Consider the following 24,172-nt stretch of genomic DNA (forward strand, 5'->3'; position numbering starts at 1 on the left):
GCAGGGTGGCATGTCCTCGGTGCTGCACCGGGGGGGGGGATGTGGGGCGAGACTATCGTGCTCAATTCTCCAAAGTGGGACTCCGATCCACGATCTCCCAAGTCAGAGGTAGGGATGCGTTGATTAACCGCAATGGCTGATGCCTCAAACTGGGAAGAATACCAAAATTAAACAAAAGATGTCCAGGTAGACTTGTGAATTTGTTCTCTGTTTAATTTTCACGTACTGTACAGTGTGGTTGGCAGATATTGCCAGCTGTCCGTTCTTGGGGCATTTTTCTGTCGCTTTGGGCAGTTGATCGCAGCGATGCAGCCTTCAAGGAGGTTGGCGTGTTCCAGGATAGTTTCTCATCATTTCGCATCACTGAACCTTTCTCTGGGTTGTCATTAGCCTGTAGGCAAGTTTCCAACTTCTACTGGAATCTTTGCTGCAAAATTAAAAATAAAACCTCATTGAAACCACGGTGCAGAAGGAGGCCATTCTTGGACAGAGCTACCTAATTGGTCCCACTCCCTCACTCCTGCCCTTTTTCTGTTCGCTTCCCATTTGCAATTGACTATTACTCAAATTGGCTTCCACTGCTCTCGACAAGACATGGATCGCTGTTGTCACAGATGTTATTTGCGACTTTGATCACAACTGTGTAGGGTGGCACAGTGGTTAGCACTGCTGCCTCACTGCACCGGGGGCCCGGGTTCGAATCCCGGCCCCGGGTCACTGTCCGTGTGGAGTTTGCACATTCTCCCTGTGTCTGCGTGGGTCTCGCCCCCACAGCCCAAAGATGGTAGGTGGATTGGCCGCACTAAATTGCCCCTTAATTGGGAAAAAAATGAATTGGGGTACGCTAAATTAAATTTTAAAAATCAACTGTCATGGCAGGAGCTGAAGCCAATTAGGAAGGATTCCGATGTGGAGTGGCAGAAAAGATGGACACAGATTTAAACCGTGGAAATCCGACAGCACAGAAGGCGGCCATTCGGTCCATCGAGTCTGTTGAGGAGTGAGGGTTCAGTCCCAGAGCAGAGAGCTTCACTTCCTCCCTTGACGGAAGTAGTGGCTTGGTGGTAAGGCCACGGCTAGTAGTCCAGAGGCCCAGGCAAACGGTCCGGAGGCGTGGGTTCAAATCCCACCACCTCATTCCATTGATTTTATTAAAATCTGGAATTGAAATAGAATGCCAGTGATCTTGGCCATGGAAATGTCATCAAAATACTGCCTGTACTGGAAATCGGAGAGAAAACCCCCCCACACGCTGTAAATAAAGGGGCTGGTTTAGCACAGTGGGCTAAATAGCTGGCTTGCAATGCAGAACAAGGCCAGCAGCGCGGGTTCAATTCCCGTTCCGGCCTCCCCGAACAGGCGCCGGAATGTGGCGACTAGGGGCTTTTCACAGTAACTTCATTGAAGCCTACTTGTGACAATGAGCAATTCATGTCCGGCAACATGTGTGCTGCGGAGAGGAGTCATGTTTGACTCGATGTTAACTGTCTGCCGCTCTGCAGCTGCTGTGGACAGCAATGTTTTTATTTAATCTTTTTTAGTGTCACAAGTAGGCTTACATTAACACTGCAATGAAGTTACTGTGACAAGCCCCTAGTCGCCACATTCCGGCGCCTGTTCAGGTACACCGAGGGAGAATTCAGAATGTCCAATCCACCTAACAAGCACGTCTTTTGGGAGGAAACCGGAGCACCCGGAGGAAACCCACTCAGACACCGGGAGAACGTGCAGACTCCGCACAGACAGTGACCCAAGCCGGGAATCGAACCTGGTTCCGTGAAGCAACAGTGCTAACCACTGAGCTGCCCGATAAAACACATAGTTTAAAAACCCATCTGGTTCACGAATGTCCTTTAGGGAAGGAAATCTGCCGTCCTTACCCGGTCTGGCCTACATGTGACTCCAGACCCACAGCAATGTGGTTGACTCTGAAACTGGTCCCAAGAGCAATTAGAGATGATTGACAGATGCTGGCCTTGCCAGCGACGCCCCATCTCATAAACAAATAGAAACAAATTGCTATGGGTTCAGACAGCACCCATCAGTCATGTCCAGCACATTAGTTAATTGAAGGTGTGTTGAATGCAAATCTCCCCACATCAAAGAAATGTACTGAGGGACGGGAGGGGTATTTCATTAAAAAATAAAATACTTACCAGTTTCCTCTGCATGGGCCAGTGCTTGAGAATGATGCCTTCTTTCTGACTGTAATTTAATGACAGGGAGGGAGATGTGTTTAATGCATTTTTTTTCAGGTCTTACCAGTTACAACACAGTTACTGTCAGTGTCTCGCTCAGATCGCCCATCAATCCAGGAATTAACGTGGGGGTGAGGGGGTAACAAAACGTTGCACAACTTAGGATATGCTCACCAGCTCTGGGAAATACATTGTTGCATGTGGCTTTGATACATCTGTTACATATGTCCACCCCCTCCAGAGTCACACTGAGGGAGTGCTGCACTGTCAGAGGGTCAGTACTGAGGGAGTGCTGCACTGTCAGAGGGTCAGTGCTGAGGGAGTGCCGCACTGTCAGAGGGTCAGTACTGAGGGAGTGCCGCACTGTCAGAGGGTCAGTACTGAGGGAGTGCCGCACTGTCAGAGGGTCAGTGCTGAGGGAGTGCCGTACTGTCAGAGGGTCAGTACTGAGGGAGTGCTGCACTGTCAGAGGGTCAGTACTGAGGGAGTGGCTGCACTGTCAGAGGGTCAGTACTGAGGGAGTGCCGCACTGTCAGAGGGTCAGTACTGAGGGAGTGCCGCACTGTCAGAGGGTCAGTACTGAGGGAGTGCTGCACTGTCAGAGGGTCAGTGCTGAGGGAGTGCCGCACTGTCAGAGGGTCAGTGCTGAGGGAGTGCCGCACTGTCAGAGGGTCAGTACTGAGGGAGTGCCGCACTGTCAGAGGGTCAGTACTGAGGGAGTGCCGCACTGTCAGAGGGTCAGTGCTGAGGGAGTGCCGTACTGTCAGAGGGTCAGTACTGAGGGAGTGCTGCACTGTCAGAGGGTCAGGACTGAGGGAGCACTGCACTGTCAGAGAGTCAGGACTGAGGGAGTGCGGCACTGTCAGAGGGTCAGTACTGAGGGAGTGCCGCACTGTCAGAGGGTCAGTACTGAGGGAGTGCCGCACTGTCAGTGGGTCAGTACTGAGGGAGTGCCGCACTGTCAGAGGGTCAGGACTGAGGGAGCACTGCACTGTCAGAGAGTCAGGACTGAGGGAGTGCGGCACTGTCAGAGGGTCAGTACTGAGGGAGTGCCGCACTGTCAGAGGGTCAGTACTGAGGGAGTGCTGCACTGTCAGAGAGTCAGGACTGAGGGAGTGCGGCACTGTCAGAGGGTCAGTACTGAGGGAGTGCTGCACTGTCAGAGGGTCTGTACTGAGGGAGTGCCGCACTGTCAGAGGGTCGGTACTGAGGGAGTGCTGCACTGTCAGAGGATCAGCACTGAGGAGGGTGCTGCACTGTCAGAGGGTCAGTATTGAGGGAGTGCTGCACTGTCAGGGTCAGTACAGAGGGAGTGCTGCACTGTCAGAGGGTCAGTACTGAGGGAGTGCTGCACTGTCAGAGGGTCAGTACTGAGGGAGTGCTGCACTGTCAGAGGGTCAGTACTGAGGGAGTGCCGCACTGTCAGAGGGTCAGTACTGAGGGAGTGCTGCACTGTCAGAGGGTCAGCACTGAGTGAGTTATTCCTGGTGACCTGACCAATATTCTTCAACCAGAATGACAAACTAAATATCTCAGAGTTTATCACATTTCCCTACATTACTACATTGACTTTAAAACAATTTAAGAACATTGAGGTGCTGAAAGATGCTATTGAAACGCAGAGCACGATCCAACGGCCACGCTACGCCGGAAAAGCAGCTCGCCGCAGTGAAGCGTGGCTGATGAAAGCCGGGAAATCCCACTCCCACGATCTACCCAGCTCGCGCTCGCAAGACTTTGTGATGTAAGTTCTGCCCATTGTGGCCGGATTACATATTTAGTAAATCTGCATATTGGAGCGAGACAGCGAAGTCTCTGCAGATTCGTGAGGGACCTGACGTTTCGGGATTTCCCCCCTTCGCCTCGGGGACCTCGGGCGAGCGCCGTTAAGCACCACGCAAACGGGGATCAGATGGAAAGGCACTCGTGGAGGTCTCCCAGGGGATCAGAGACCCCCCCCCCCCCCCAGCTGCATACCCTTTGGGCAGGTTGGTACCTTGCGGGGAACTGATGTTAGTTGGGCACCCTGACGGTGCCAGTCTGGAACTGGCAGTGTTGCCTGGGTGCCAGCCTGGCACTGCCAAGGTGTCACACTGGCATTTGCTTTTCACGTGTGCGATTGGGCTGGTGGTGCCCTGCATGGGTGTTGAGGGAGGTGCAGGGTGGCCAGGAACCCTGCCATAGGGCATTTGGGCTGTGGGGGGGGGGAGAGCTGTCGGGGATTCCGCTGATGTCGCGGAGATCAGGATGCTATTTAAGCATGGCGTCCTCGAACTCTCACTAAACTGGGGAGTTCCGGCGAGCAGACCTCCCCAGCGTAGAAAACGGGGCTACGTGCAGCCCTTCCCTGCTGAGGCCTCTTATACAACACAAGTTGCGTTTTATAGCCATGTGTTCCTCGGCAGTGCCAGTGCCGGGAAACATGTAGCCACGCGCTCATTTATGGGACTTTGTTCCCATTTAGTTGAATCGAGCCCCCAGGTTCTTTGGTTCCAAGCCTTTACGGCTCTCACTCTGAAGCTGCTCTCGATTATGCAGCAATACTGCCACCTGCTGTTCAATTACCTAAAGTGATGTTTTTCACTGAGCTTCCACTGGGATTCATCACGGCGCACGTGAAGTTAGTCTTGAAATCTTCTGGTGTGACCTCGGTGAACCTCAAATATTTCTGGATAATCACTTTTCCGTTACCACTCTTGAATCTATTGGGGATGGAGAAGAAGAGACACGGTGATTTCCACAGGATATATCGGCTGACCAAGTGGCTAGGGTTCTTCAAGTTCACCAAGGGCCGGTGCAGACTCGAGGGGCCGAATGGCCTCCTGTACTGTAAATTCTATGATTCTAAGATCAATTGCAATTTAGCAGAGGAAGCATCGCTAATCCCCGCAGAGGTGGATGCACATCACATTTGCTTCAATTCTCACACCTCTTGCAATTAAGCCATCGTCATTAGCCTCTTGTACAAACATCTCCAATTCCTCACCTCCTTCCCCATCTCTGTAACATCCCCTATATCCACAATCCTCAGATCTCTGAGCTCCTCCACTTCTGTGTTCTCCGTTTTAATCACTCCACTACTGTTGGCTGTACCTTAAGCTACCAAGGCTGCAAAGTCTGAAATGTTACCACCGCCCAAACTGCTCTCTCTCTCTCTCTCACCCTCTCACTTTCACCCTCGCCGTCCCTCTTGCGCTCTCCCCCACTCTCTCTCTCTATCATCTCAGTGTCTAGTTCTGTCAGTTGACCCAGTCCGAGTGCAGACCCTTCCTCTCACCAACCTCGCCCCCAATCTACTGCCATCCCCATCTTCTGTCCTGAAGGTTTACAGCTAATTCCTCAATACATGACACAGACCACAATACCAGGGAGTGCTGCACTGTCAGAGTCAGTACTGAGGGAGTGCTGCACTGTCAGAGGGTCAGTACTGAGGGATAGCTGCACTGTCAAGAGGGTCAGTACTGAGGGAGTTCTACACTGTCAGAGGGTCAGCACTGAAAAAGTCCTGCACTGTCAGAGGGTCAGTGCTGAGGGAGTGCTGCACTGTCAGAGGGTCAGTACTGAGGGAGTGCTGCACTGTCAGAGGGTCAGTACTGAGGGAGTGCTGCACTGTCAGAGGGTCAGTACTGAGGGAGAGCTGCACTGTCAGAGGGTCAGTACTGAGGGAGTGCTGCACTGTCAGTGGGTCAGTACTGAGGGAGTGCTGCACTGTCAAGAGGGTCAGTATTGAGGGAGTGCTGCACTGTCAGAGGGTCAGTACTGAGGGAGTGCTGCACTGTCAGAGGGTCAGTACTGAGGGAGTGCTGCACTGTCAGAGGGTCAGTACTGAGGGAGTGCTGCACTGTCAGTGGGTCAGTACTGAGGGAGTGCTGCACTGTCAGAGGGTCAGTACTGAGGGATAGCTGCACTGTCAAGAGGGTCAGTACTGAGGGAGTTCTACACTGTCAGAGGGTCAGCACTGAAAAAGTCCTGCACTGTCAGAGGGTCAGTGCTGAGGGAGTGCTGCACTGTCAGAGGGTCAGTACTGAGGGAGTGCTGCACTGTCAGAGGGTCAGTACTGAGGGAGTGCTGCACTGTCAGAGGGTCAGTACTGAGGGAGAGCTGCACTGTCAGAGGGTCAGTACTGAGGGAGTGCTGCACTGTCAGTGGGTCAGTACTGAGGGAGTGCTGCACTGTCAAGAGGGTCAGTATTGAGGGAGTGCCGCGCTGTCAGAAGGTCAGTACTGAGGGAGTGCTGCACTGTCAGAAGGTCAGTACTGAGGGAGTGCCGCACTGTCAGAAGGTCAGTACTGAGGGAGTGCCGCACTGTCAGAGGGTCAGTACTGAGGGAGTGCTGCACTGTCAGAGGGTCAGTACTGAGGGAGTGCTGCACTGTCAGAGGGTCAGTACTGAGGGAGCGCTGCACTGTCAGAAGGTCAGTACTGAGGGAGTGCCGCACTGTCAGAGGGTCAGTACTGAGGGAGTGCCGCACTGTCAGAAGGTCAGTACTGAGGGAGTGCCGCACTGTCAGAGGGTCAGTACTGAGGGAGTGCCGCACTGTCAGAGGGTCAGTACTGAGGGAGTGCCGCACTGTCAGAAGGTCAGTACCGAGGGAGTGCTGCACTTTCAGAGGGTCAGTGCTGAGGGAGTGCCGCACTGTCAGAAGGTCAGTACTGAGGGAGTGCTGCACTGTCAGAGGGTCAGTACTGAGGGAGTGCCGCACTGTCAGAGGGTCAGTACTGAGGGAGTGCCGCACTGTCAGAAGGTCAGTACTGAGGCAGTGCCGCACTGTCAGAGGGTCAATACTGACGGAGTGCCGCACTGTCAGAGGGTCAGTACTGAGGGAGTGCTGCACTGTCAGAGGGTCAGTACTGAGGGAGTGCTGCACTGTCAGGGGGTCAGTACTGAGGGAGTGCTGCACTGTCAGAGGGTCAGTACTGAGGGAGTGCCGCACTGTCAGAGGGTCAGTACTGAGGGAGTGCCGCACTGTCAGTGGGTCAGTACTGAGGGGGCGCTGCACTGTCAGAGGGTCAGTACTGAGGGAGTGCCGCACTGTCAGGGGGTCAGTACTGAGGGAGTGCTGCACTGTCAGAGGGTCAGTACTGAGGGAGTGCCGCACTGTCAGAGGGTCAGTACTGAGGAAGTGCTGCACTGTCAGAGGGTCAGTACTGAGGGAGTGCCGCACTGTCAGAGGGTCAGTACTGAGGGAGTGCTGCACTGTCAGAGGGTCAGTACTGAGGGAGTGCTGCACTGTCAGGGGGTCAGTACTGAGGGAGTGCTGCACTGTCCGAGGGTCAGTCAAGGTATGGTATTGGGTTTATTAGACAGTGGGTAAGGACGAAGGTGATTCGCGGATGACAGCTAAGCCAGATCTTTACACTGGGTTATTTTCAAACATTTTAACTTACATTTCCTTTCCTTCATACACTCTGCCATCCTCAAACACATCCTCGATGAATTGCTGATTGGCTAACCAGTAGATAATGGTTGAGAATTTGTCGGAACTGCCTGTGATTGCCTGGCAGGTCACCACCAGTGACTTCCCTGTGAGGAAAGAAAGATACCGTTTGTAAATAGCTGGGTGGCGCAGCCCAAATTCAGCAGTTCTCAAGTTATTGGTTTGTGGGCCATTGGTGGACGTACCGAGCTCAGCATTGACGTTGGTGCCAGCTGGCATGGTGATTATCGGAGGACCATATTCTTCAGACCCTGTGAAGACAGAACCAATTCCTTTATACATGTTGAGAAGAAAACGGGGCTGAAACCATAAACAGTCACAGAGTTTTACAGCACAGGAAGAGGCCCTTCGGCCCAGCATGTCTCCGTCTACTATCAAGCACCTATCCCAATCCTATTTTCCAGCACTTGCTCCATAGCCTTGTGGCTTTTCAAAGCCTCGTCTAAATGCCTCTTAAATGTTGAGGGTTCCTGCCTCTGCCACCCTTTCAGGCAGCGAGGTCCAGATTTCCCCCGCCTGCTGCAAAGGAGAACAATGGAAGAAGGCCATTCAGCCCCTCGAGGCTGTTCGGCCATTCAATTAGATGCTGGCTGATCAGATTTCCGCTCCATCCTTGCTTCCTACCTTTGCCTCACGAAAGGATCTGATTTTGAAATTTTCAATTGACCCCCACCCCCCCCCCCCCCCAAGCCTTGGCAGCATTGCTGGGGAGCGAGTGTCCCCCCCCCCCCCCCTTGGCAGCATTGCTGGGGAGCGAGTCCCCCCCCCCGCCCTGGCAGCATTGCTGGGGAGCGAGTCCCCCCCCCCGCCCTGGCAGCATTGCTGGGGAGCGAGTCCCCCCCCCCGCCCTGGCAGCATTGCTGGGGAGCGAGTCCCCCCCCCCCCCTGGCAGCATTGCTGGGGAGTGAGTTCCAGATCCCAGCTCCCCTTTGTGTGAGAAACCGCCTCCTGACATCCACCCCAATGACCTGGCTCCGGACGTGTTCTGCCCCCTTACGGACATCTGAATTAGGAGCAGGACTGGCGAGTCTGCCCCACCATTCAGGGAGATCACAGCTGATGGGTTTGTGTTTCGGGTTTCCCACCTAACCCCCGATAACCTCGGCTTCTCACTCCCAACAAAGATCTTGGTGATTTAACCCCTTCACTTCAATGTTACTCTGGGGGATCTGCACTGCTCCCTCACTAAGTCCAATGTATCCTTCCTGAGTTTTATATTAGCCTGAGAGCGGGACCTGGTGTTCAAAACGCATCACAGAATAATACAGTGCAGAAGCGGCCCTTCGGCCCATCGAGTCTGCACCGACCCTTGAGAGGCACCTGACCTGGCCCCTAAACCCACTCACCAACACTTAGCTCATTCTCTTGAATGTTGTGATGAGCCCAGTGCTCATCCAAGTGCTTTTTAAAGGATGTGAGGCAACCCGCCTCCCCCACCCTCCCAGGCCGTGCGTTCCCGACCCTCACCACCCTCTGGGTAAGAAAGATTTTCCTCAAACCCCCCCTGAACTTCCTGCCCCTCACCTTGAACTTGTGTCCCCCTCGTGACTGACCCTTCACCTCAGGGGAACAGCTGCTCCCTATCCAGCCTGTCCATGACCCTCATAACCTTGTCCACCTCGATCAGGTCGCCCCTCAGTCTTCTCCGCTCCAGCGAAAACAACCCAAGCCCCAACCTCTCTTCATAACTGCAATGTTCCATCCCAGACAACATCCTGGTGAATCTCCTCTGCACCCCCTCCAGTGCAATCACATCCTGCCTATAATGTGGTGACCAGAATTGCACACAGTACTCCAGATGTGGCCTCACCAAAGTTCGATATAACTCCAACATGACCTCCCTGCTTTGGTAATCTATATTGGGAACTTCTCCAGTTCACAGGAAATGATTCTCACCATAAACTGAGCAGCACGGTAGCACAGGGGTTAGCACAGTTGCTTCACAGCGCCAGGGTCCCGGGTTCGATTCCCGGCTTGGGTCACTGTCTGTGCGGAGTCTGCACGTCCTTCCCGTGTCTGCGTGGGTTTCCTCCGGGTGCTCCGGTTTCCTCCCACAAGTCCCGAAAGAGGTGCTGTCAGGTGAATTGGGCATTCCGAATTCTCCCTCTGTGCACCCGAACAGGTGCCGGAGTGTGGCGACTAGAGGCTTTTCACAGTAACTTCATTGCAGTATTAATGTAAGCCGACTTGTGACACTAAAGATTATTATTATTTTTTACCAGAGGCAAAGTTAAATGGCTTGAAGCAGGTGTCATGTTTCAATTTGCTGGAGCAGTAATGCAGAGAACGAGTTCAGATGCCAGCCGGGCAGTTTGACAAATCGTATTGGAATAAGGAGCAGGTACCAGTAAAAATGACCATAATAATAATAATCTTTATTGTCACAAGTAGGCTTTCATTAACACTGCAATGAAGTTACTGTGAAAAGCCCCTAGTCGCCACATTCAGGCGCCTGTTCGCCATGAACATAGAACATACAGTGCAGAAGGAGGCCATTCTGCACCGACCCTCTCTTCCACCCTATCCCCGTAACCCCTCCTAACCTTTTCGGACACTAAAGGCAATTTAGCACGGCCAATCCACCTAACCTGCATGTCTTTGGACTGTTGGAGGAAACCGGAGCACCCGGAGGAAACCCACGCACACACGGGGAGGATGTGCAGACTCCGCACAGACAGTGACCCAAGCCGGGTATCGAACCTGGGACCCTGGCACTGTGAAGCCAATAGTGCTAGCCACTGTGCTACCGTGCCGCCCATCCTGAAGCTGTCAGAGTGTCAGAAAAAAGCACCAATGCCCTTTAGAATTCCAAACCTGCTGACCCTGCCCAGTCTGAGCCAATCTTTGATTCCAGACCCACACAACTTCCGGTACTTCTTAACTGCCCTCCGAAACGGACAAACGAGACACTCTTGTCACAGTGAAGTGCTCACAGAGGCTCATCGCTCTCAGGTTTCTCGGAAAGCTGTCGATTATGACCCACCGTAGTTACGGTCGGTCGCCATAAAGATCCACTGCTAATAATTTCTCACCGTAACTACGGTGGGTCATAATCGACAGCTTTCCGAGAAACCTGAGAGCGATGAGCCTCTGTGAGGTGCTGCCGGCTGTTCTGGTGGCTGCTGCCCACTCTCTACATTCAGGAGAGAGCTGGACAATCTACTGTCTCGGGCAGAAATCACCTCTTCTTGAAGGGTGAGAAAGACCTGCTGTCGAAGCTTTTCATCTCACACTCATCAGACTGGCGGGTTATAGAGTAACACAGCACAGAAAAGAGCCCTCGCCCAGCGCTTCTGCACCAGTCAAAAACAACAATATTCTAATCCCATTTCCCAGCACTTGTCCCATAGCCGTGTCTGCCTTGGGATCGCAAGCGCACATCTAAATCCTTCTGAAATGTTCTGAGGGTCTCTGCCTCCACCACCCTTTCAGGCAGCGAGTTCTAGACTCCCACCACCCTCTGGGTGAAAGGTTTTTCCTCACATCCCCTCTAAACCTCCTGCCCCTTACCTTAAATCTACACCCCCTGGTCATTGATCCCCTCCTCCAAGGGGAAATGTTTCTTCCTGTCTATCTATGCATCTTCATAATTTTATACATCTCAATCCTGTCCCCCCTCAGTCTCCTCTGCTCCAAGAAAAACAATCCCAGTCTATCCAATCTCTCTTCATAGCTAAAACTCTCCAGCCCAGGCAACATCCTGGTGAATCTCCTCTGCACCCTTTCCAGAGCTGTCTCATCCCTCCTGTAATGTGGATTCCAGAACTGCTCACAATACTCCAGCTGTGGCCTAACCAACGTTTTATACAGTTCCAGCATCACCTCCCTGCTCTTAAACTCTATGCCTCGGCTAATAGAGTATACCATATGCTTTCTTAATCACTGTACCCACCTGCTCTGTTACCGTAAGGGACGGGTGTCCATGCAGACCAAGGTCCCATTGATCCTCGGTGCTTCCCAGGGTCCATCATGTATTCCCTTGCCTTGTTTGTCCGGCCCAAGTGCATCACCTCACATTTATCCGGATTGAATTCCATTTGCCACTGATCAGCCCATCTGACCAGCCCGTCTATATCCTCCTGTAATCGAAGTCTATTCCCCTCACTATATCCCACCCTACCAATTTTCGTATCATCCATGAACTTACTGATCAACCCTCCTACATTCATCATTTATATAAACCACAAATACCAAGGACCCCAACACTGATCCCTGCAGGACTCCACTGGACACAGGCTTCTGTCAGGAAAACACCCCTCGCCCATCGCCCTCTGCTTCCTGCCACTCAGCCAATTCTGGATCCAATTTGCCAAATTTCCTTGGATTCCACGGGCTCTTACCTTCGCCATCAGTCCCCCAAGTGGGACCTTATCGAAAACCTTGCTGAAGTCCACGTAGACTACGTCAAATGCATTTCCCTCATCTATACACCTGGTTACCTCTTCAAAAAATTCATCAAGTTGGTCAGACAAGAGCTCCCCTTAACAAAACCATGCTGACTGTTCCTGATTAATCCCGGTCTCTCCAAATGCAGATTCATTCTGTCTCTCAGAATTGCTCCCAATAGTTTCTCGACCACTGAGGTCAGACTGACCGGTCTGTAGTTTCCTGGTTTGCCCCTCCCTCCCTTCCTGAATAATGGCACCACATTGGCTATCCTCCAGTCCCCCGGCACCTCTCCTGTGGCCAAATACAGTTAGAAGTCTTACACCAGGTTAAAGTCCAACAGGTTTATTTGGAATCACTAGCTTTCAGAGCGCAGCTCCTTCATCAGGTGAGCTGCGCTCCAAAAGCTAGTGATTCCAAACAAACCTGTTGGACTTTAACCTGGTGTTGGAAGACTTCTGCCCACCCCAGTCCAACGCCGGCATCTCCACATCGTGGCCAGAGAGAAATTGGAAATTATTGCCAGCATCCCTGCTATTTCCTCCCTTGCCTCATTCAACAGCCTGGGATACATTTCATCTGGCCCTGGAGATTTATCTACTTTTGAGCCTGCCAGACCACTCAGAACCTCCTCTCTGTCTATGTTAATCTCTTTAATTTTATTCCAGTCCTTCTCCCTGATTTCTATACCCACATTGTCCCTATCCACATCCTCCGGCTCCACACACACATTGCCCCTGTGGTCCTTCATCATCCTACTATTTCCCGAGTTATCTTTAGTGTACTTGTAAAACAATTGAGGATTTTCCTTTATTTTACCTGCCAGGATCCCTTCATGTCCCTTTTTTGCTCTCCTGGTTTTCTTTTTAAATTCCCTCGTGCACATTCTATACACCTCTACGGCTTCTGCTGTTTTGAGCCCTCGATATCTGCCATAAACCTCCCTTTTTTTCCTGATCCAATGCTGTATATCCCTTGATATCCAGGGTTCACTGGATTTGTTGGTCCCAGCCTTATTCTTAATTGAAACATGTTGGCCCTGAACTCTCCCTGTTTCCTTCTTGAATGCATGCCACTGTTCTGTCACAGATTTACCTAAAGGTGTCTGCTCTCAGTCCTCCCTGGCCAAATTATATATACGTATGCTTGCTGGAAGCTAAATACATTCGTAGGCAGGGCACTGTCCTCTGCAAAAACACATTCAATCTCTGTGCCTTCTTCAATTAAACAAAAGATTAGGGGACAGCTGTTCCCTGGTGCATTCACCAGGGCAATGCCTGTGGTAGTCACCACTGTTGTATTATATTGTATATATGGGTATTACAGTAAGGCCCCTGTACTACAGTTACGGGGGTAGATCCCTGCCTGGGAGTATAAGTGTGTGGGCTCTCCGAACAGCAGCCATTTCGTAAGCTGCTGTAGGAGGCCACACATCTCTGTGTAATAAAGCCTCGATTACATTCTACTCTCGTCTCGTCATAATTGATAGAGCAGCAATGTCTTGACCAATCAGAGTCCACTTGCCAACCAATCAGCACCTTTTTACTCATGCAGTATATAAAGTGTTGGTCCCTTTGAAGTTTGGTATTCTTGGGTCTGTCCTGATGAATGGAAGGTGCAAGGTTTTCACAGAATTTCTCTTTTTTCGACCATATTCAAGTTATGTGCCAACAAACAAAAATTTGTAAAAATAAAAAAGAAAGACATGCATTTATATCGCGCTTTCCACAAGCAAAATGTTTTACAGCGAATGAAGTACTTGTTGAAGTGTCGTCACTGTTGCAATTTAGGAATCACAGCATTCATTTTGCGCATAGCAAGATCCCATGAATAGCAATGTGTTAAACGAAGCGGATCATCTGTTTTTTGTGATGTAGATTGAGGGATAAATATTGTCCAAGTTCCCGGGGAAAACTCCCCCCGCCCTACTTCAAAATGATGCTTTTACATCCACTCGCGCGGGCACAGATCGTACCTCAGTTCAGTGTCTCTTTTGAACTACAGCACCTCTGACAGTACAGCACTCCCTCTGCACCGCACTGGAGCGTCAGCTCGATTTATGTGCTCACATCCTGGAGTGAGACCGAAACCCAGAACCTTGGGATTCAGAGGCCAGGGAGCTGCCAAGTGTTGGTGTGACGTCCTGGACTGGTTTGATTGACTGTCGGGAAGGGGCCTGTGGCTGACATCAAAATTCCCTGAATACATTTTCTCTTGTTGTCGCTGGATGTTTTTGTTTCCCTCCCCCTGGAGGTGTTCTGCTCGCGGAGCACAGGGAAAGAGAGACGGGGAGGGAGTCAGGATTTTCTACCCATTGTGAATGTGGAGCTGACTCAATGTCGCAACTGGCCTTTTCCTGGTGTGTTTGGATGTTAACGTATTTTGTGTCCCGACAGTTCCGCTCACTGTAGCTGCGGTCGCGTATCAGTGTAATAAAGCAGAGATTCCCAGGGAAACCCACCATCCGAGCAGAGGGTCCGTTGATCTGGGAGCTTTCCCTCTCAAATACGTTACCTTGGTCTATGTATCCATCTCCTGAAAAATGAGCATTGACAACTCCATGGTGCAGAAACAACAAGGGCATGGCGATGGACCACAGTACTTCCTGCCCTGGAAAAAGTAACAAAAAGTATTTCAGGAAAATTGACCAGACTATAAACAAGCGTCGCTGGTTGTTCAATTTCAACTCTGACTCTCTTAGTATCAACCTTGTTTCTGAGACGCAAGGTTCAACTCCCACTCCAGAACTTTGGCACAGAAGAAATCCAGGTAATGCTCCAGTGCAGTACTGCGGGAGTGCTGCACTGTCAGAGGGCAGTACTGAGGGAGTGCTGCACTGTCAGAGGGTCAGTACTGCGGGAGTGCTGCACTGTCAGAGGGTCAGTACTGCGAGAGTGCTGCACTGTCAGAGGGTCAGTACTGCGGGAGTGCTGCACTGTCAGAGTGCCAGTACTGAGGGAGTGCCGCACTGTCAGAGGGTCAGTACTGAGGGAGCGCTGCGCTGTCAGAGGGTCAGTACTGACGGAGTACTGCACTGTCAGAGGGTCAGTACTGAGGGAGTGCAGCACTGTCAGAGGGTCAGTACTGAGGGAGTGCTGCACTGTCAGAGGGTCAGTACTGAGGGAGTGCTGCACTGTCAGAGGGTCAGTACTGAGGGAGTGCTGCACTGTCAGAGGGTCAGTACTGAGGGAGTGCCGCACTGTCAGAGGGTCAGTGCTGAGGGAGTGCCGTACTGTCAGAGGGTCAGTACTGAGGGAGTGCTGCACTGTCAGAGGGTCAGTACTGAGGGAGTGCTGCACTGTCAGAGGGTCAGTACTGAGGGAGTGTCACACTGTCAGAGGGTCAGTACTGAGGGAGTGCCGCACTGTCAGAGGGTCAGTACTGAGGGAGTGTCACACTGTCAGAGGGTCAGTACTGAGGGAGTGCAGCACTGTCAGAGGGTCAGTACTGAGGGAGTGCAGCACTGTCAGAGGGTGAGTGCTGAGGAAGTGCCGCACTGTCAGAGGGTCAGTACTGAGGGAGTGCTGCACTGTCAGAGGGTCAGTACTGAGGGAGTGCCGCACTGTCAGGGGGTCAGTACTGAGGGAGTGCTGCACTGTCAGAGGGTGAGTGCTGAGGAAGTGCCGCACTGTCAGAGGGTCAGTACTGAGGGAGTGCTGCACTGTCAGAGGGTCAGTACTGAGGGAGTGCTGCATTGTCAGAGGGTCAGTACTCGGGGAGTGCTGCACTGTCAGGGGGTCAGTACTGAGGGAGTGCTGCATTGTCAGAGGGTCAGTACTCGGGGAGTGCTGTACTGTCAGAGGGTCAGTACTGAGGGAGTGCAGCACTGTCAGAGGGTCAGTGCTGAGGGAGTGCCGCACTGTCAGAGGGTCAGTACTGAGGGAGTGCTGCACTGTCAGAGGGTCAGTACTGAGGGAGTGCTGCATTGTCAGAGGGTCAGTACTCGGGGAGTGCTGCACTGTCAGGGGGTCAGTACTGAGGGAGTGCTGCACTGTCAGAGGGTCAGTACTGACGGAATACTGCACTGTCAGAGGGTCAGTATTGAGGGAGTGCTGCACTGTCAGAGGGTCAGTACTGAGGGAGTGCTGCACTGTCAGAGGGTCAGCACTGAGGGAGTGCTGCACTGTCAGAGGGTCAGTACTGACGGAGTACTGCACTGTCAGAGGGTCAGTACTGAGGGAGTGATGCACTGTCAGAGGGTCAGTACTGAGGGAGTGCTGCACTGTCAGAGGGTCAGTACTGAGGGAGTGCTGCACTGTCAGAAGGCAGTACTGAGAGACTGCTGCACTGTCAGAGGGTCAGTACTGAGGGAGTGCTGCACTGTCAGAGGGTCAGTACTGAGAGAATGCTGCACTGTCAGAGGGTCAGTACTGAGAGACTGCTGCACTGTCAGAGGGTCAGTACTGAGGGAGTGCTGCACTGTCAGGGGGCAGTACTGAGGGAGTGCTGCACTGTCAGAGGGTCAGTACTGAGGGAGTGCTGCACTGTCAGAGGGTCAGTACTGAGGGAGTGCCACACTGTCAGAGGGCCAGTACTGAGGGTGTGCTGCACTGTCAGAGGGTCAGTGCTGAGGGAGTGCCACACTGTCAGAGGGCCAGTACTGAGGGTGTGCTGCACTGTCAGAGGGTCAGTACTGAGGGAGTGCTGCACTGTCAGAGGGTCAGTACTGAGGGAGTGCTGCACTGTCAGAGGGTCAGTACTGAGGGAGTGCTGCACTGTCAGAGGGTCAGTACTGAGAGACTGCTGCACTGTCAGGGGGCAGTACTGAGGGAGTGCTGCACTGTCAGAGGGTCAGTACTGAGGGAGTGCTGCACTGTCAGAGGGTCAGTACTGAGGGAGTGCTGCACTGTCAGAGGGTCAGTACTGAGGGAGTGCTGCACTGTCAGAGGGTCAGTACTGAGAGACTGCTGCACTGTCAGGGGGCAGTACTGAGGGAGTGCTGCACTGTCAGAGGGTCAGTACTGAGGGAGTGCTGCACTGTCAGGGGGCAGTACTGAGGGAGTGCTGCACTGTCAGAGGGTCAGTACTGAGGGAGTGCTGCACTGTCAGAGGGTCAGTACTGAGGAAGTGCTGCACTGTCAGAGGGTCAGTACGCCACAAATTTGGAATCTTCTGCCTGTCAGGGTGTTGGAAGCGTTGAAAAGGAAAGAGTTTGCAAATGTATGGAGAGGGGCAGGAATGGGAGGAATTGGATCATTTTATCAAAACAGATCGAGCAGAGTCGATGTACCCAACCAACCTTGTGCTGCATTATTCTCTGAAGGAGGCCATTTGGCCTCTTGTTACTGAGTCAGCCCTATCCATTGCCCGCCCCCCCCCCACCCCACCCCCTGCTCTTTTACCCCCATGACTCTGCAGATTTACCCTTTTCCGAGTATATTGCCAATTTCCCTTTGGATATTCCTGGATCTGCTTGGACTGTCCTTTCAGGCAGCGCCTTCCAGAACACAGCAACTCGCTACGTGAAAAACATTCTCCCCTCTCACGCTTTTGTCAATTATCTCCAATCTGTATCCTCAGGTTGCCGATCCTCCTGCCCCCCCCCCCCCCCCCCCCCCCCCCCGCGAGGGGGGATGGGGGGGGGGGGGGGGGAGCAGTTTACAACCGTTTCCTAACCGCACTAATTCTGACACAATCCATGATGATAAATGGTGCTCGGGGCTCATTCACCAGAACGTGCCCTGTCGACATTGATACATTTGACTGTATTTTAATATTTACATGCCTTCTATCATTTTGTATCTTAAAGAGAGAAGAATGCAAATCCTCACCAATCCGGTTATTCCCGAGGATTCTGGCTGTCATCGGCAGTCCGGTTGAACGATGGGGCTTTGCGCTGTCGATGTTCGATCTGTCTCAACGTCCCGCAGGCTGTCTGTTTATATCGTTACAAAACCGCGACCTCACCACGTGGCTTCCTGCCCTTAGCTTTTAGTTTTTTACCTCGCTGCTGGGATGTTCCACCTCTTTGCGGCCTGGCCCAGCGGGCTGCGGCCTGGGTGCGGGCAGGACTGGCGGTGCTGACTTACCAGCAGTGTGGACAGGTGAATTCTGTCTGGCGTTGATACGGTTTCCAATTCCCGATTCAATCCAGCTCCCAATCCAGGTTATTTTTTTTTAAATATATATTTTTATTCCAAATATTGGGCAGCACGGTAGCATTGTGGATAGCACAATTGCATCACAGCTCCAGGGTCCCAGGTTCGACTCCCGGCTTGGGTCACTGTCTGTGCAGAGTCTGCACATCCTCCCCGTGTCTGCGTGGGTTTCCTCCGGGTGCTCCGGTTTCCTCCCACAGTCCAAAGATGTGCAGGTTAGGTGGATTGGCCATGCTAAATTGCCCTTAGTGTCCAAAACTGCCCTTAGTGTTGGGTGGGGTTACTGGGTTATGGGGATCGGGTGGAGGTGTTGACCTTGGGTAGGGTGCTCTTTCCAAGAGCCGGTGCAGACTCGATGGGCCGAATGGCCTCCTTCTGCACTGTAAATTCTATGGTAAATTCTATTGCAAAATGCTTTCACAGACACATTAAGAAAAACACTCAAGTATATTCACTGTAATAACCCGAAGACCCCCCCCCCCCGGCCACACGCGCTCTATTCACTCACACCCCAGCAACTACAACAAAGCCTCCCTTGTCTTCAGCAGCCACCCGTATATGTCAGAAATCCTCCCACCTCATCGTGATATCACACCCTGTCCAACTGTGTAGGTCTCGGTTACTGAGGGAACGGCGAGGGTTCTTGGCAAACAATGTCCCGCGTCTGCAGATACCTAAACCTGCTCCCTCCCGGGAGTTGAAATTTTCCCATCACCTCCTCCAGTCCTGCCAACCTACCCTCCACAAGCAGGTCCCTAAACCACGCGACCCCCTCCCTCTCCCCAATCCGGCACGTTGCACCAATCCCAGATGTGCAAACCTGTCGTTACCACAATTGGCGACAATGATGACCTGCACCGCACCCCCCCCCCCCCCATCTAAAATGCTGCCTGAATTGGTGGCCGATTCTGAGAGATGCCACCACTACCAGGCTCGTTGTGAGTCTGGCCGGAGGAAACAGGAGAGGGGCAGTGACCAGCGTCCATAGACATGACCCGACTCAGGAGGCTTCCTCCATCTGCCCCCAGCCCGACCCCGGTCCCCCCAAACACTGCCGTACCTTCTCACTGTTCGCGGCCAGTCATAGAACATAGAACATAGAACATAGAACACAGAACATTACAGCGCAGTACAGGCCCTTCGGCCCTCGATGTTGCGCCGACCTGTGAAACCACTCTAAAGCCCATCTACACTATTCTCTTATCATCCATATGTCTATCCAATGACCATTTGAATGCCCTTAGTGTTGGCGAGTCCACTACTGTTGCAGGCAGGGCATTCCACGCCCTTCCTACTCTCTGAGTAAAGAACCTACCTCTGACATCTGTCTTATATCTATCTCCCCTCAATTTAAAGCTATGTCCCCTCGTGCTAGACATCACCATCTGAGGAAAAAGGCTCTCGCTGCCCACCCTATCTAATCCTCTGATCATCTTGTATGCCTCAATTAAGTCACCTCTTAACCTTCTTCTCTCTAACGAAAACAGCCTCAAGTCCCTCAGCCTTTCCTCATAAGATCTTCCCTCCATACCAGGCAACATTCTGGTAAATCTCTTCTGCACCCGCTCCAAAGCTTCCACGTCCTTCCTATAATGCGGTGACCAGAACTGTACGCAATACTCCAAATGCGGCCGCACCAGAGTTTTGTACATCTGTAACATGACCTCATGGCTCCGAAACTCAATCCCTCTACCAATAAAAGCTAACATACCGTACGCCTTCTTAACAACTCTCTCAACCTTCTCACAGCACGGTAGCATTGTGGATAGCACAATTGCATCACAGCTCCAGGGTCCCAGGTTCGATTCCCGCTTGGGTCACTGTCTGTGCGGAGTCTGAACATCCTCCCCCGTGTGTGCGTGGGTTTCCTCCGGGTGCTCCGGTTTCCTCCCACAGTCCAAAGATGTGCAGGTTAGGTGGATTGGCCATGATAAATTGCCCTTAGTGTCCAAAATTGCTCTTAGTGTTGGGTGGGGTTACTGGGTTATGGGGATAGGGTGGAGGTGTTGACCTTGGGTAGGGTGCTCTTTCCAAGAGCCAGTGTAGACTCGATGGGCCGAATGGCCTCCTTCTGCACTGTAAATTCTATGAACCTGGGTGGCAACTTTCAGGGATCTATGTACATGGACATCGAGATCTCTCTGCTCATCATTCTGGGTGTCTTACCCACTGAGATTTGTCCACACTAACAAGAGAAAGGTTTGGGGAGGAAGCTCGGGGGTGAGACTGGAACACAAATAGGAATCTCGGCAGAATGTTCATTTTATCGTCTGAGGAGCAGCACTTGACGCAGTGGTGAGCACTGGGACTGCGGCGCTGAGGACCCGGGTTCGAATCCACCACCCCTCCCCCCTTTTGAACATTCCACCAAGAACACCTTCCACCCACCCCCCCTCAAACCCCACCAAACATACAAAACCCAGCAAACCTTGGCATGCTACCTCACCCCACCAACTAGACCGAAGCCGCCCCCCCCCCCCCCCCCCACACTGCTCCCATTTCCTAGTGTAACTGCTAGCACGGTGACCCCACACTTGGAAAACAAGAAAAATTACCCAACCAGAAAAGCCCAAACTACCCCATACTGCACTCTCCATCCAAAATGGGGTGGCACGGTAGCACAGTGGTTAGCACAGTTGCTTGACAGCGCCAGGGACCAGGGTTCGATTCCCCGCTGGGTAACTGTCTGTGTGGAGTCTGCACGTCCTCCCCGTGTGTGCGTGGGTTTCCTCCGGGTGCTCCGGTTTCCTCCCACAAGTCCCGAAAGACGTGCTGTTAGGTGAATTGGACATTCTGAATTCTCCCTCTGTGTACCCGAACAGGCGCCGGAATGTTCTCTCTGTTTAGCCCGTTCTCTCTGTTTAGCACAGGGCTAAACCGCTGGCTTTTAAAGCAGACCAAGGCAGGCCAGCAGCACGGTTCAATTCCCGTAACAGCCTCCCCGAACAGGCGCCGGAATGTGGCGACTAGGGGCTTTTCACAGTAACTTCATTTGTAGCCTACTTAGAACATAGAACATAGAACAATACAGCGCAGTACAGACCCTTCGGCCCACGATGTTGCACCGAAACAAAAGCCATCTATCCTACACTATACCATTATCATCCATCTGTTTATCCAATAAACTTTTAAATGCCCTCAATGTTGGCGAGTTCACTACTGTAGCAGGTAGGGCATTCCACGGCCTCACTACTCTTTGCGTAAAGAACCTACCTCTGACCTCTGTCCTATATCTATTACCCCTCAGTTTAAAGTTATGTCCCCTCGTGCCAGCCATTTCCATCCGCGGGAGAAGGCTCTCACTGTCCACCCTATCCAACCCCCTAATCATTTTGTATGCCTCTATTAAGTCTCCTCTTAACCTTCTTCTCTCCAACGAAAACAACCTCAAGTCCATCAGCCTTTCCTCATAAGATTTTCCCTCCATACCAGGCAACATCCTGGTAAATCTCCTCTGCACCCGCTCCAAAGCCTCCACGTCCTTCCTATAATGCGGTGACCAGAACTGTACGCAATACTCCAAATGCGGCCGTACCAGAGTTCTGTACAGCTGCAACATGACCTCCTGACTCCGGAACTCAATCCCTCTACCAATAAAGGCCAACACTCCATAGGCCTTCTTCACCACCCTATCAACCTGGGTGGCAACTTTCAGGGATCTATGTACATGGACACCTAGATCCCTCTGCTCATCCACACTTTCAAGAACTTTTCCATTAGCCAAATATTCCACATTCCTGTTATTCCTTCCAAAGTGAATCACCTCACACTTCTCTACATTAAACTCCATTTGCCACCTCTCAGCCCAGCTCTGCAGCTTATCTATATCCCTCTGTAACCTGCTACTTCCTTCCACACTGTCGACAACACCACCGACTTTAGTATCGTCTGCAAATTTACTCACCCACCCTTCTGCGCCTTCCTCTAGGTCATTGATAAAAATGACAAACAGCAACGGCCCCAGAACAGATCCTTGTGGTACTCCACTTGTGACTGAACTCCATTCTGAACATTTCCCATCAACCACCACCCTCTGTCTTCTTTCAGCTAGCCAATTTCTGATCCACATCTCTGAATCACCCTCAATCCCCAGCCTCCGTATTTTCTGCAATAGCCTACCGTGGGGAACCTTATCAAACGCTTTGCTGAAATCCATATACACCACATCAACTGCTCTACCCTCGTCTACCTGTTCAGTTACCTTCTCAAAGAACTCGATAAGGTTTGTGAGGCATGACCTACCCTTCACAAAGCCATGCTGACTATCCCTGATCATATTATTCCTATCTAGATGATTATAAATCTTGTCTCTTATAATCCCCTCCAAGACTTTACCCACTACAGACGTGAGGCTCACCAGTCTATAGTTGCCGGGGTTGTCTCTGCTCCCCTTTTTGAACAAAGGGACCACATTTGCTATCCTCCAGTCCTCTGGCACTATTCCTGTAGCCAATGATGACATAAAAATCAAAGCCAATGGTCCAGCAATCTCTTCCCTGGCCTCCCAGAGAATCCTAGGATAAATCCCATCAGGTCCCGGGGACTTATCTATTTTCAGCCTGTCCAGAATTGCCAACACCTCTTCCCTACGTACCTCAATGCCATCTAATCTATTTACCTGGAGCTCAGCATTCTCCTCCACAACATTATCTTTTTCCTGAGTGAATACTGACGAAAAATATTCATTTAGTATCTCGCCTATCTCTTCAGACTCTACACACAACTTCACATCCCTGTCCTTGACTGGTCCTACTCTTTCCCTAGTCATTCGCTTATTCCTGACATACCTATAGAAAGCTTTTGGGTTTTCCTTGATCCTTCCTGCCAAATACTTCTCATGTCCCCTCCTTGCTCGTCTTAGCTCTCTCTTTAGATCCTTCCTCGCTACCTTGTAACTATCCATCGCCCCAACTGAAACTTCACACCTCATCTTCACATAGGCCTCCTTCTTCCTCTTAACAAGAGATTCCACTTCTTTGGTAAACCACGGTTCCCTCGCTCGGCACCTTCCTCCCTGCCTGACCGGTACATACTTATCAAGAACACGCAGTAGCTGATCCTTGAACAAGCTCCACTTATCCAGTGTGTCCAACACTTGCAGCCTACTTCTCCACCTTATCCCCCCCCCAAGTCACGTCTAATGGCATCATAATTTCCCTTCCCCCAGCTATAACTCTTGCCCTGCGGTGTATACTTATCCCTTTCCATCCTTAACATAAACGTCACCGAATTGTGGTCACTGTCCCCAAAGTGCTCACCTACCTCCAAATCCAACACCTGGCCTGGTTCATTACCCAAAATCAAATCCAATGTGGCCTCGCCTCTTGTTGGCCTGTCAACATATTGTTTCAGTAAACCTTCCTGCACACACTGTATAAAAAACGACCCATCTAATGTACTCGAACTATATCTTTTCCAGTCAATATTTGGAAAGTTAAAGTCTCCCATAATAACTACCCTGTTACTTTCGCTCTTATCCAGGATCATCCTCGCCATCCTTTCCTCTACATCCCTAGAACTATTTGGAGGCCTATAGAAGACTCCCAATAGTGTGACCTCTCCTTTCATGTTTCTAACCTCAGCCCATACTACCTCGGAAGATGGGTCCCCATCTAGCATCCTCTCCGCCACCGTAATACTGCTCTTGACTAGCAGCGCCACACCTCCCCCTCTTTTGACTCCTTCTCTGAGCTTACTAAAACACCTAAACCCCGGAACCTGCAACATCCATTCCTGTCCCTGCTCTATCCATGTCTCCGAAATGGCCACAACATCCAAGTCCCAGGTACCAACCCATGCTGCCAGTTCCCCTACCTTATTTCGTATACTCCTGGCATTGAAGTAGACACACTTCAAACCACCTACCTGAACACTGGCCCCCTCCTGCGACGTCAAATCTGAGCTCCTGACCTCTATACTCTCATTCTCCCTTACCCTAAAACTACAATCCAGGTTCCCATGCCCCTGCTGCATTAGTTTAAACCCCCCCAAAGAGCACTAACAAATCTCCCCCCCAGGATATTTGTGCCCCGCAGGTTCAGATGTAGACCATC

General features: G+C 51.7%; 1 protein-coding gene across 1 annotated transcript; it reads right to left on the reverse strand.

The window, feature by feature from the left end:
* Positions 1-192: 192 nt before the first annotated feature.
* LOC140391471 (interleukin-1 receptor type 2-like) lies at positions 193-17,925 on the reverse strand. Its single transcript, XM_072475978.1, has 7 exons — positions 17,793-17,925; positions 14,536-14,631; positions 7,821-7,886; positions 7,586-7,721; positions 4,764-4,900; positions 2,157-2,205; positions 193-427 (listed from the first exon to the last, which is right to left on the reverse strand). The coding sequence occupies exons 1-7, from the start codon at positions 17,824-17,826 to the stop codon at positions 361-363; spliced, it is 585 nt and encodes a 194-aa protein (XP_072332079.1). The 5' UTR covers positions 17,827-17,925; the 3' UTR covers positions 193-360.
* Positions 17,926-24,172: the final 6,247 nt, after the last annotated feature.

The sequence above is a fragment of the Scyliorhinus torazame genome, chromosome 15 (genome assembly GCF_047496885.1).
Source record: "Scyliorhinus torazame isolate Kashiwa2021f chromosome 15, sScyTor2.1, whole genome shotgun sequence".
Classification (NCBI taxonomy): domain Eukaryota; kingdom Metazoa; phylum Chordata; class Chondrichthyes; order Carcharhiniformes; family Scyliorhinidae; genus Scyliorhinus; species Scyliorhinus torazame.

Bases quoted from the DNA above. Each gene is read 5' to 3' on its own strand.
- LOC140391471 (XM_072475978.1), bottom strand. From the start codon at position 17,826: ATGACAGCCAGAATCCTCGGGAATAACCGGATTG. The intron at 7,722-7,820 runs GTACGTCCACCA...CTTTCCTCACAG, and splicing joins CAACGTCAATGCTGAGCTCG to GGAAGTCACTGGTGGTGACC. The intron at 2,206-4,763 runs GTAATTGAACAG...ATTAAATTACAG, and splicing joins AGTGAAAAACATCACTTTAG to TCAGAAAGAAGGCATCATTC.